This window comes from Lupinus angustifolius, chromosome LG12, assembly GCF_001865875.1.
Source record: "Lupinus angustifolius cultivar Tanjil chromosome LG12, LupAngTanjil_v1.0, whole genome shotgun sequence".
NCBI classification, from domain to species: Eukaryota; Viridiplantae; Streptophyta; class Magnoliopsida; order Fabales; family Fabaceae; genus Lupinus; species Lupinus angustifolius.
In genome coordinates this window covers 10,916,070-10,930,637 of record NC_032020.1, presented here as the reverse complement: position 1 = coordinate 10,930,637, position 14,568 = coordinate 10,916,070, and the positions used below count along the sequence as shown (strand labels likewise).

General features: G+C 32.5%; 1 protein-coding gene across 1 annotated transcript; it reads right to left on the bottom strand.

Moving 5' to 3' along the window:
- Nucleotides 11,916-12,567, bottom strand: LOC109362091. Its single transcript, XM_019607660.1, has 2 exons — nt 12,459-12,567; nt 11,916-12,342 (listed from the first exon to the last, which is right to left on the bottom strand). The coding sequence occupies exons 1-2, from the start codon at nt 12,517-12,519 to the stop codon at nt 12,032-12,034; spliced, it is 372 nt and encodes a 123-aa protein (XP_019463205.1). The 5' UTR covers nt 12,520-12,567; the 3' UTR covers nt 11,916-12,031.

Sequence of the window (14,568 nt, the reverse complement as noted above, 5' to 3'; positions counted from 1 at the left end):
AAAGCTTCAACATCACAACCCAATGAAGAGATAAACGATGATGACTCCGATTCAGACATTGACGATGAAACGCTAAATCTCCTCGTCCGAAAATTTGGAAACTTCTTGAAAAAGAAAGGAGGATTTAGACGATTCCAGAAGAAAGAAGCGCGTGAATCAACCAGAAAAGGCAAGACAAAGGAGCGCTTCACTCGCCACGAATGTGGTAAACCGGGACACATGAAGTATCAGTGCCCCACCTACTTAAAAAGGATTGATTCAGAAAAGAGCACTCCCCGGGAACTCGATAAAAAATGTTCACATCATGCACATTTTGCGTCAATAAAAATTATTTCTCTACATGCATTTCATGACCATATTGATAAGTGCACTCATCAATTAAAGAGTTGGTTTTAAGAATACTAGTGTTGGACTCGACTGAGTATGATTAGAGTCGAACATGGAGAAATTCAAGAAGATAGAGAGATGATGCAATTATCCTACCCCAACTAAAATTGGAGGCCCATTAAATTTTCATTTGAGGACCCAGTCGAGGCCAAGCCCATCGACACTTACCCGTGTTTCCTTTTTCATGAAAAATAATACACTCTAAAATGCATATTTTTTAACAAGTATGTACTAATGCATTGATCATAAAAATTTCATCATCTCATACCTCACCCTACCAACCATATTAACGTAATCACATAACCCAGAAAAAACACCACAAAATAAACCCAAATAAAATTAATCCATGCATTAATATGAGATATTTGATTCAAAAATAAAATAGAGGATGATGCAAATATAAAACGCAAAATGATGGGTATTTTTAGGTAGATATGTTCGATGACACAAGGCATTTTTTGTTAACTTCCAACATTAAGAAGATATCCCTAGTCACCCCATTTGAGCCCACACATCATGAAAGAAGATAATTTTTTAATAACCTCAATATGTTAATAACCCTGGGAGGGTAGTTTTTCAATATTTTTCCTTGACATTCAATTATTAAAAGAAAAAATATTCTTTCACGCGAATCATATAACAGAAGGATAAAGAAATAGAAAAAATGTTCCTTGCTTAAAGGGCCCAAAAAAAGAAAAAAAGAAAACAAACAAAAAAGTCCGCTGAGAATCCTCAATTAATATCTCACGCAAAAGTTAGGGCAAAGTAAAATGCAATAACCACAAAATGAACTCTTCATGAACAAAATTTCGCCTATATCTTAGGCCATTTTTATCCATAAAGTTCTCGTAATAGTTGATTGTCATGCTAGAAAACTATTAAAAAATAGGAAAAAGAAGAAAGACAGAAGGTGGAGATGGGAAACACATGTTTTAAGCCTTATATCCTTTTCTTGAAACCCCTTAGCCTAGCCATGATACAAGCTTAAAAAGACATTGTCGAGGACTTATTCACTTAAGATGCGCAACATGAAAAAACGCCTACTCCACTAAGCTCATAAAATTTTGATAAAAATATCTCATTTTTAATGCATAAGTTAAAATTTATTTTCTCACTATTATCATAGCCACCACCACATCTACTATTAGTCAAACACAAATTCAATTCTACTATAGCTACCACTACTATTAGCCAAACACAAATCACCACTACCACATCTACACAAGCCAAAACAAAAAAAAGAGCCACCATTACCCCATCACCACTCATAAATTAAACATTTCCCAAGTTTACATTGATCATTGCTTTAGTATTTCTTTTTAATGAGTTATGCATGAAATAAAGAGCACTAAAAGCAAATAAAAATTGGAGACCTCTCAAACTGGGGCAAATATTGAGGTGATTTACGATCTAAAGCCTTCTAGTCCAAGTATACCACATCAATTTCAATAGAAGGATGACTCTTATTATCTCACACTGGGGCAGTTTTTTTGGGATTGATATCACTTTCTAGTGTAAAGTCAAAATAAGCCCAAACTTGGGTAGTTTTTTGGTTGATCTCATTTTCTTGTGAAAATTTATAAAAACCCAAACTGGGGCAATTGTGAAGTGACTTTTCATGACTCAATAAGTTGATTCGATCACAAGAAGCCAAAATCCCTCAAATAAGAAGGATAAATATCTTAAGTTACCATCTTCAAGGACAACTTCAACAATGACTTCTGCTTCCTATGAATAAGACCATCACATATGAGGGTGTTAAAAAAAACAAAACAAAAAACAAAAAAAACTGTTAGGTTGAACACCCACAAGGGCGACATAAGGAAAATGGAGCGGTACTAAGTTGAAAACCTGAAAAGGCGATTTAGTATCATTACAAAAAAAAAAAAAAAAAAAAAGAATTCCTGGCAGATACCTACATTAGGTATTCTGGGCAAAAATTAGGGAAAATAAAATAAACACCCTCAAGATGAAGACTTGCTACTAAACAAATTGAGACAACTTTTTGGAGAACCTAAGCCTGATGAAGGTAGACAAAATAAGCACATTGGGGAATTTGTTGTTGTTATAAGAAAACCAACACTCTAGCAAGAATTCATCAACAAGGCTACACGGGGCAAAACAGATGGACTTATTCATTGTCCTCAATATTGCATTGGAACAATTTTAGGGATCACCTTTAGATAAAGGCATCCTCAAGTAAACTAGGGCATATTTTGATGAAAAACTATGGTATCAATCAACATCAAGCAACAAAGGTCGCTTCAGTCGAGTCTATAGAAGTTGATGAGTTTCATCCAAAAATAAATCATGAGTGATGCATTAGAACATTATTGCATGTGTCTTACTCATCATTCCATAACATTCAAACAAAACATATAATACTCATATCATACATGACATAAATCAAATACTCTCATAATAGCATCAAACAATAATGCGTATTCACATTAATAAAAAATGCATATACATGGCATAATAACATCAAACAAAGCATATAAATGACATACAAACAATGCATATGCAAGACATACAAATATTAAATCATATCAACATTCAAGTCAATACATACGCACTTTAATCATAAAAACATCAACATGATATTCATGCATACTTAAACATTCAAACAAAGACACCCCTAAACCCCTAATTTTCTTATGTTAAACATCAATCACCTCTCATGCCTCATAAGCATAATTATGCATACTCATGCCAATCAATGCATAGTCAAATTTATACAGTACAAACATGAACACGAACTCCATGCACACATATCCCAAACAATCATACTGATATACCATTCATCTGAACCATTTTCAAGTTCGTGCCTTCGAGGACCCCATGCTTGACGACCTCAAAGTCAACCTTTCAGGCTTCATGCCTAACCTTTTAAAATTTGAGGGCCCCGTGCTTAATGACCTCAAATTCGTGCCTTTGAGGACCCCTATGCTTGACAACCTCGAAGTCAACCTTTCAGGCTTCACTCTTGACCTTTTAAAATTTGAGGGCCCCGTGCTTGATGACCTCAAATTTGTGCCTTCGAGGACCCTCGAGCCTGACAACCTCGAAGTCAACCTTTCAGGCTTCATTCCTGATCTTTTAAATTTTGAGGGGTCCGTGCTTGACGACCTCAAATTCGTGCCTCCGAGGACCCCCGTGCTTGGCGACCTCGAAGTCATCCTTTCACGCTTAATGCCTAACCTTTTAAAATTTGAGGGCCCCATGCTTGACGACCTCAAATTGTGCGTTCGAGGACCCCGTGCTTGACGACCTCGAAGCCAATCTTCCAAGGCTTTGTACCTAAGTTTTAAAATATGAGGGTTTCGTGCTTGACGACCTCAAATTCATGCCTTCGAGGACACCCGTGGTTGACGACCTCGAAGTCAACCTTTCCAGGCTTCGTGCCTGGCCTTTTAAAATTTGAGGGCCCCGTTCTTGACGACCTCAAGTTGTGCTTTTGAGGACCCCGTGCTTGACGACCTCGAAGTCAATCTTTCAAGGCTTCGTACCTGGCCTTTTAAAATTTGAGGGTCCCGTGCTTGACGACCTCAAATTGTGCCCTCGAGGACCCCGTGTTTGACGACCTCAAAGTCAATCTTTCTAGGCTTCGTACCTTGCCTTTTAAAATTTGAGGGCCCCGTGCTTGACGACCTCAAATTGTGCCTTCGAGGACCCCATGCTTGACGACCTCGAAGTCAATCTTTCCAGGCTTCGTACCTCGCCTTTTAAAATTTGAGGGTCCGTCCTTGACGACCTCAAATTCGTGACTTCGAGGACACCCGTGCTTGTTGACCTCGAAGTCAACCTTTCCAGGCTTCGTGCCTGACCTTTAAAATTTGAGGGCCTTGTGCTTGACGACCTCAAATTGTGCTTTTGAGGACCCCGTCTTGACGACCTCGATGTCAATCTTTCCAGGCTTCGTACCTGGCCTTTTAAAATTTGAGGGTCCTGTGCTTGACGACCTCAAATTGTGCCTTCAACGACCCCGTGCTTGATGACATCGAAGTCAACCTTTCCAAGTTCTGTACCTGACCTTCTAAAATTTGAGGACCTCGTGTTTGACGACTTCAAATTATCCCTTCGAGGACCCTGTGCTTGATGACCTCGACGTCAACATTTCCAGGCTCCTTGCCTAACCTTTTAAAATTTGAGGGCCCCGTGCTTGACGACCTCGAAGTCAATCATCTTAGGCTCTGTGCCTGACTTTTTAAAATTTGAGGACCCCGTGCTTAAGGACCTCAAATTGTGCCTTTGAGGGCCTCGTGCTTGACGACCTCGAACAAAATCTTTCGTACCTCGCTCTTTATCTCAACAAAAAAACGTATTTTGAGCCTCAACAAAATTAACATTCATTTCTTTACCAATTACTTATCAAGACAACACCCCAAATTTCAGTTTGAGTAATGTCCAATAAGCAACAAGTAAAGAGGGACATCGTGAATACCCAATTTAGTCGGGCCCAAAATACTTTTTCAAAACATTATAACAAATAAAAATGTTGTTTTCGGCTCAATGACCCAACACATAAAATCTCAATTTGAATTTTGAAAAAAACGGTTTAAATGAATTCATTAACACTTTATGAAGTTTATTTTAATTCTCTCACAAAATGTTTTCCAAAAAATAATAAGGGAATTTTGAAAAGAATGTTTAATGGATAATTAATAACTTCATGATGACTTGTGTTTAATCCATCTTTTGGAAATTCAAAGATGATATTTAAGTATCTTAATGGTCACTTATTTTCTAGAATCAATTCCTAAAAAATGTTTACTATGATAATATTCATTAATTTACATCTATGAGAAAATATATTTTACGATCCTATAAAGATAAAACTTTTTTATTTAAGGTTTTAATGAAAGTTGAACCCAAATCTAGTTTTTTAGAGTCAAAACAATTATTTTAGACTTCTCGAGAATTGGTCATGTTCTAAATATCACTTTTTAAAGTATCCCAAAAAAAGAACAAAAGAAATATTTAAATGCAAATTAATGACTATCAAATTTCAAAACTTCACTTTTAAAGACCATGATAACAAAAATCAATTTTGTTGGTTGGGTTATTTGAACCTGAAAATCTTGCATTGAAAGCTATTTAACAAATTGACTAGGCATTAAAAAGATTGCACTAAAGAGTGATTGAATCACATGTTAATTGCTAGTTATGACCTTGATTCTCTAGAGTGTATAACAAATTGAACCATGTGCAAAAATTAGCATTAAGGGTGATGAAAATCAATTTCATATTGGGGATTAGGCAAATCAAATCAAATTTCAACTTGATTCCCTCTTATGAATTAACGGGTGATTCTATTCTCTTATATTTTTGTACATGCCATTTCGTTTTGACTATAAAGAGAGAGGCATAGATTGAGAAAAGGGGAGGATACACACTTGAGAAAAATCCAAAATTTTTCATACCATTTTTTCTTTCCTAAAGATTAACAATCCCAAAAATATCTCTCAAAAACAACAAATACATATAATCCACAACAACATCAAAATCTCTTCTACACAATAACCCGAAAAATAATTCAAAAAAATTCATTCAAACCCTCAACATCCAAAAGTACTCATACCATCCACGAAAATCCAAAAATCTTCCACACAACACAAAAAAAGGACACCCGCAAAAACCCTAAAAAATACATAATCTCCAACACTCCTAAAGCCTCTTTATTTTCTCTCCCGCTCAAATAGTTTTGATTGCAAACGTGATTGGGAATCTGGTTTCAACGTAGCAAGCATTAGGCCAACATAATTTGTTGAAATTCGAGTTGACACAGACTTTAGCCTTGGAGTCAATACAGGTACACAATTTCACCACTTGAATTTTGTTTTTATCTATTTATGTCATTCTATTAATAATTACTATAACAATAATTTTAATACATTTACCGTAAAATAAATAAAATGTGAAATTGGATTGTCTGTTATTTTATTTCGAAATCCCATATTTTAAATATAATTACATAAAAATAAAATATTTTAATACAAAACTATGTGAATAATGTTAATTCTAATTTTAGGGTATGTTGCGGTGTTGGACGTAGGAACTACATTTCACTTCCTTATAATTAATAGGATTAAGTATATTTCTACATCCAAAAAATAACCTCTTTAAAAAAATGAAAAAAAAAAACAAAAATTAGAATTTTTTAATCAACTTTTAATATGAGATGCAGTATCGGACGTAGGGCTATGCTTCGCTCATTTTAAAAATGTTTTAAATAAAAAAAAACAAAAATCAGAATTTTTTAACCAACTTTTAATATGAGATGCAACATCGGACGTAAGGGCTATGCTTCGCTCATATCTCTTTTTTAAAAAAATTATTTAAACTTTACTATTTTGAAGAAATAAAATTACCCCAACCAGCAAACTTTTTTCTACCTAAAGAACTACGTAGTCTTGATTCCGAAAAGGGGATACGTAGGATCAAGATCACTATTGTCAGACATAATAATAAAATAAAGTTTTTTTTGGTAAAAATATAATTATAACACAATTAATAATCCTTATAATTTAGTATGGTATCATTCAAATGGGCAACTAGGATGTTAATATCTTCCCTAGTGTGTCATCGACTCCCGAACCTGGATATCAAAGTCCAAGGCCCAATGGGATTGAGCCAAAATATTTTTTTACATTTTTTACTGGAAAAAATGTAGTGGTGACTCTAACCAAGGTCGTGCAGCCGAAAATCGGGGAGCGACAAATATAACATTATTTATACAGACTTGTATTATTCAGCATTTTATGACGGCAAACAAAAGTAAATATCATCAAAGTATATAAGAGCCACCATTAGGAACTAAACATGCCATCTGTGAGGAATTTGGACTCATTGAAAAATCTTTATCCAAAGCGTATTTGAAAGTGACTGGTTGCTTGTAGATAGGTTTACAATAATTAATGAGACAATAATCAGGGTCAGAGTATGTCAAAATATTAGGGTCAACTAGTTCAGTTGTTTTATATCCACGACAGTTTAATATCACTTGACTTTGACCACAATGGCAGTTATTGGTAACAGTCACAAGTCATTCTGGCTTTCCTTGAATTTTATCTCATGTCTTAGATTTCTTTATAGAGAGATCCCCCAAGGAGCATCGTTTACAATAGCCTGGAAAAAATGGGAAGAAAGTTATAATATAAGAAATCTACATAATGAAAATGATGTCCAAGTTGTGAACAAGAACTTTTTTTGATTTCAATTTAAACATGAGAAGAAAACATTACCTTGAAAAATAAGGCCAAGGAAGAAGAGAAATATGCTTATACTCTTAATGGTGACAACCATTTCTAATAGTATGAAGGCTAGTTTCTATTGTTGAGTATTTGCTTTGGCAAGTTGAAAGTATGTTGCGCTATATATAGGTAAATTAAGGAGTTGGGAGAATAGTCAATTTGATAACAAAAGATATAAAGGTAAACTATGTATTAGAGTATAATTTGATTGATAGGATATTATCTATATAAAATATAGTTACTTTCATTTTATTTTAATTTATCTATATTTTATATTTATCTTGTTAGTTATTATTTGGTTTTATTATTCTACCATTTGTTTTACATTTATAATAAATTATTTTAACTAGTTCATATTTGAGTTTGACCAATCTTTTACCATTTTAAACTTCTGCATAGTATTAGAATGATTTTATTCTCCATGACCTATTTGGTCACTATTCCGCTACCAAGGTGTGAAAATTTTGAAAATCTGATTAGTCTTCTCGCTTTGTCATCTCACATTCTCATTTGTATTCATTCATTTTTTCTTATTCAACCTAGCATTTCCAATTTTCCTTCACCAGTCATTCAAATAAGCTAATATCAACATTCTCCAATATAGTGATTCAATTTCTTGATTTTATATGTATATTTGTTTTCATTTCCATTGACAGTCATTTTGGTGGTTCATTATCTCTTAGAGATGAATTATATTAGCAACGATTTGTTTTCTCATCAATGATAATTTCGATGGTGATTATATCAATATTCTCTTCCCGTCGATAATAATTTTGGTAGTGCTTAATTTCTCATTCACAAATTTTGAAAGAAGTTATTTATTTTTTTCTTAATAAGGAATTATGTAAGTGATGACTTTCTCGTTAACGATTATTCTGATGGTGATTATATTAATGGTTTCTCTTTCCATTGATGATTATTTCAGTGGTCCATTTCTCCCTGTTGACAAATTATATAATTTGTGAGTTCTTTTCTCATTCGCGATGATCATTTGTGGTGATTATACTATACATTTCACAATTAAAACATATTTCTAACGAGTTTGTGGAACCATATACAATGCAATTAAGGAATTATTTGTAACAAGCTTAAATCTTATTAAGCTAGCTTTAGGGGGCATGTTAGAGTGTATTTGGATTGATAAGACATTATCTTAGCTAAGAATTAGTCAATTTCATTCAATTTATTTTATAATTTATGTTTATCTTATTAGTTATTATTTTGGTTTATTATTTTATCGCTTGTAATAACTTTTTAATATATAGTAATTTATTTGGATTAATTATAAACTATAAAATTACTGCTAGAAGAATGGACTTGGTTAGTAGAAATATAAGTCAAATTAAGAATTTAGTCAAATCTATTTGGATAGAAAAAAGGAGTTAGCATATTTATAAAATTAGTCCAAAATGGTTTAGAATGGCCAAAATAGGAAAAAACATCATTTCCATTTTCTTTACCATTTTTTGGGTACATAAAGTGATAGTAAAGATTGACCGAAATGGTAAAGATTGTTGTTATTCCTTTTTTGTGTGTGAAAAGTTAAAAACTCAAAATGTTGGTCACAAATATTAAATGTGAGTCCAATTAATTTTTTTAGTATTTTTATTACCCCTGACATGGAGTGTATTGACTCACATTCCCAACATTGGATACTAGTTTGGGTTTTTATCCTTTCAAAGAACAAATTGGTACAACAAATATTTTTAAGGAAAAGGGTGAATATTCGCACTAAAAATAAATAAAACAAATAAGGAAACAAAAAAATGAACATGCCCAACACAGTCGTCGTTATGAAGCGTCACATGGCATCATTGTAGTGTAGACTCTTCAGCATCGGTACAAAAAGCGAAGGAGTCAACGGTGACATTTGGAGGAAAAGCAACACATCAGATCCAACATATGAAGTAAGATTGATCGTTATCTAACCTGTAAAAGGATGAATTTGGGCCAATCACACAACTCCATGTTGCAAGCATTGGTGATTTGGGGATATTCACTAAGATGGATGAGACCATTATTGTCGGGTACAATTATTGCACCAAAATAGTGTGAGTCATACTGAAAACGAAGGGAAACAAGCGTGAAAGTCTACATTTAATGTAATGTTGTAAAAATCGAAGCGTACTTGTCGGTTCAACTGGTAAACCAGTCCCTATGCCATAACGATAGATCAATCATACCGCTCGCAATCATACATGTCAAAACTGGCTAAAATCGTTCATACCAGCTGATTTTCATTTAAACCGTATCGGTCATGTCATCTGGTTTTTGTTTAAAATTATATTTTTTATGCTGACTTAATTTTACTAAATTGGTGATATGGAGGACCAAATACATGATCACTATCTTTGTTTATACTTCTAAAATATTGTTTACCACCAAGCCACACTTTTTGTTTTAACAAATGTTGTAAATAAAATTATTTATTACACTTTTATTAATTTGTGAATATTAATGTTAGTATAATAAATATGTAGATCTAACTTCACCAGCATGTAGTTTAGCACCATACGAATACCTCAACTACTTTGATAAAAGATTATGTCTTAATAATACTTGTTTAACGTGATGCGAAGGTTAAGGATTCATCTAGTAAGGGATTAGAGATGACAAAAGGATATACACTTGTGTGTACATGTAAAAATAATCGCAGTAGGCACCCACTATAATAGCTTATGAATGTAGACCAATAACATGATGCCCACCCGACTAGTACCCAAAAATACATAAATTTATTTTGTAATGAATATTTTCTATATATAATTCTTTTATTAATTTGAGATTATAATATATTTTATTATGATTTAATAATGAATTATAATGGTTGAAATATAATGATGAATCTATCACATATCACATTTTAAATCCAGTAATAATTATTTATATATATTGATTATAATAAAATATATTACATATAATTAAAGGTCAACATTTGTTGGGTACTCGTAGATTCCAGTAAGAATTGACTCGGTTAGCAAAAATAAAAGTTAAACTAAGAAGTTAGTCAAATGTATTCTGAAAGCAAAAAAATAAGGAATTCGAACATTTATCAAATTAGTCCAAAATGGTCTTGAACGATCAAAACATACGAAGGAAGGAAAACAAAAATATCATTACCAGTTTTTGGTAAAGAACATGATGGTAAAGATTGACCAAAATGGTAAAGATTGTTGTTATACCTTTTTTGATCCCTGGAAAAATTAAAAACCCAAAATGGTCGTCATAAATATCAAATGTCAGTTCAATTACTTTTTTTAGCATTTTTATGACCCGACATATACTATATTGACTTGCATTTACATTTTTGCAGTGATAGTTTGAGTTTTTAATTTTTCGGAGATCAAATTAGTACACATGAAAAATTTTATGGACGAAGGTGGACATTCAATCTTAAAATAATTAAAACAAAAAAAAACATGCCCAACACACGGCCGTTTTATGTAGCGCCATGTGGCATCATTGTAGTTCAGATTCTTCAGCATGATACGGAAAGCGAAGGAGTCAACGATTATGGCTAGAGGAAAAGTAGCACATGAGATCCAACACATGAAGTAAGATTGGTCATTATCTAGTGTGAAAAATGATGGAATTGGGCCAATTACATTACTCCATGTTGTTAGCGTTGGAGATTTGGGGACAATCACTAAGATGGACATGACCATTATTATCACGCACAATTATTGTACTAAATTGGTGTTTGTCGTGTTGAAAATGAAGGGGAACAATCATTGAAGGTTATATTTGACCCAATGTTATAAAAACCAAACTGTACTGGTCAGTTCAACAAGTAAATCGATTCCTATATGAGAATGGTAGATCAATTATACCGCTTATGCAATTATACTAGTTAAAACTGGGTAAATTGTTTATCTCTGTTGGTTTTCATTTAAAATTTATTGGTCATGTTGATTGGTTTTCAATTAAAATTGTTTTTTATGATAGTGACTTAATTTAACCAAAACATTGTAATGGAGTATCAAGTACACGATTACTACATTTGTTTATACTTTTAAAATATTGACTACCACCTAATCACACATTTTATTTTAACAAATATTGTAAATAAAATTATTTAATAGAGAAGTTTTTATCACTTCAATAAAAAATCTTCTAGCTACTTCCTTTAATTATGCATTGCAAGACTTTATTGTATTGTCGTACAAGGAAAGCTTAACCATCTAAACATGTGGGGGTTTTGCCCCATTGTTTATTAGATGAGGATCCTCTCCAAAGAGAGAATCACATACAAAACTAAAGGAAAGTTATAAGATATAACACTTTTATCATTTAGATATAATATTATTTATACAGACTTGTATTATTCAGCATTTTATGACGGCAAGAAAAAGTAAATGTCATCAAAGTATATAAGAGCCAACATTTGGAACTTAACAAGCCATCTGTGAGGAATTTGGACTCATCGAAAAAGCTTCATCCCAAGCATATTTGAAGGTGACTGGTTGCTTGTAGATAGGTTTACCATAATTAATGAGACAATAATCAGTGCCAGAGTATGTCAAAATATTAGGGTCAACTGGTTCAACTGTTTTATATCCACGACAGTTTAATATCACTTGACTTTGACCACAATGGCAGTTGTTGGTAACAGTCACAAGCCACTCTGGCTTTCCTTGAATTTTAACTCCTGTCTTAGATTTCTTTACAGATAGATCCCCCAAGGAGCATGGTTTACAATAGCCTGGAAAAAATGGGAAGAAAGTTATAATATAAGAAACGTACATAATGAAAATGATGTCCAAGTTATGCACAAGAACTTTTTTTGGTTTCAATTTAAACATGAGAAGAAAACATTACCTTGAAAAATAAGGCCAAGGAAGAAGAGAAATATGCTTATACTCTTAATGGTGACAACCATTTCTAATAGTATGAAGGCTAGTTTCTATTGTTGAGTATTTGCTTTGGCAAGGTGAAAGTATGTTGCGCTATATATAGGTAAATTAAGGAGTTGGAAGAATAGTCAATTTCATAACAAAAGATATAAAGGTAAACTATGTATTAGAGTATAATTTGATTGATAGGATATTATCTTATATAAAATATAGTTACTTTCATTTTATTTGAATTTATCTATATTTTATATTTATCTTATTAGTTATTTTTTGGTTTTATTATTCTTCCATTTGTTTTACATGTATAATAAATTATTTTAACTAGTTCATATTTGAGTTTGACCAATATTTTACCATTTTAAACTTCTGCATGGTATTAGAATGATTTTATTCTCCATGACCTATTTGGTCACTATTCCGCTACCAAGGTGTGAAAATTTTGAAAATCTGATTAGTCTTCTCGCTTTGTCATCTCACATTCTCATTTGTATTCATTCATTTTTTCTTATTCAACCTAGCATTTCCAATTTTCCTTCACCAGTCATTCAAATAAGCTAATATCAACATTCTCCAATATAGTGATTCAATTTCTTGATTTTATATGTATATTTGTTTTCATTTCCATTGACAGTCATTTTGGTGGTTCATTATCTCTTAGAGATGAATTATATTAGCAACGATTTGTTTTCTCATCAATGATAATTTCGATGGTGATTATATCAATATTCTCTTCCCGTCGATAATAATTTTGGTAGTGCTTAATTTCTCATTCACAAATTTTGAAAGAAGTTATTTATTTTTCATCAACGGTCATTTTGATGGTGATTATACCATTGTGTTCTATTCTCACCAACATTCATTTTGGAGGTATTTTTCTCTTAATAAGGAATTATGTAAGTGATGACTTTCTCGTTAACGATTATTCTGATGGTGATTATATTAATGGTTTCTCTTTCCATTGATTATTATTTCAGTGGTCCATTTCTCCCTGTTGACAAATTATATAATTTGTGAGTTCTTTTCTCATTCTCGATGATCATTTGTGGTGATTTTACTATAGATTTCACAATTAAAACATATTTCTAACGACTTTGTGGAACCATATAAAACACAATTAAGGAATTATTTGTAACAAGCTTAAAGCTTATTAAGCTAGCTTTAGGGGGCATGTTAGAGTGTATTTGGATTGATAAGACATTATCTTAGCTAAGAATTAGTCAATTTCATTCAATTTATTTTATAATTTATGTTTATCTTATTAGTTATTATTTTGGTTTATTATTTTATCGCTTGTAATAACTTTTTAATATATAGTAATTTATTTGGATTAATTATAAACTATAAAATTACTGCTAGAAGAATGGACTTGGTTAGTAGAAATATAAGTCAAATTAAGAATTTAGTCAAATCTATTTGGATAGAAAAAAGGAGTTAGCATATTTATAAAATTAGTCCAAAATGGTTTAGAATGGCCAAAATAGGAAAAAACATCATTTCCATTTTCTTTACCATTTTTTGGGTACATAAAGTGATAGTAAAGATTGACCGAAATGGTAAAGATTGTTGTTATTCCTTTTTTGTGTGTGAAAAGTTAAAAACTCAAAATGTTGGTCACAAATATTAAATGTGAGTCCAATTAATTTTTTTAGTATTTTTATTACCCCTGACATGGAGTGTATTGACTCACATTCCCAACATTGGATACTAGTTTGGGTTTTTATCCTTTCAAAGAACAAATTGGTACAACAAATATTTTTAAGGAAAAGGGTGAAGTCGTCTCATCCTCTTACTCATCCTCATCCTGATTCTATCCTCATCCTCATCCTCATCCTATCCTCATCCTCATTCTCGTCCTCTTCTTAACCTCATCCTCATCCTCTTCCTCTTCCTCATCCTCATCCTCATCCTCTTCCACATTCTTATCCTCATCCTATCCTCATCCTCATCCTCTTCCACATGCTCATCCTCATCCTATCCTCATCCTCATCCTCATCCCCGTCCTCATCCTCATCTTATCCTCATCCTCGTCCTCATCCTCATCCTCATCCTCTTCCACATCCTCATCCTCATCATAT

Excerpts from the sequence above, each read along its gene's own strand:
- LOC109362091 (XM_019607660.1), bottom strand. The coding sequence starts at position 12,519 with ATGGTTGTCACCATTAAGAGTATAAGCATATTTCTCTTCTTCCTTGGC. Across the intron at positions 12,343-12,458 it reads CCTTGGCCTTATTTTTCAAG|GCTATTGTAAACCATGCTCC; the intron begins GTAATGTTTTCT and ends CATTTTTTCCAG.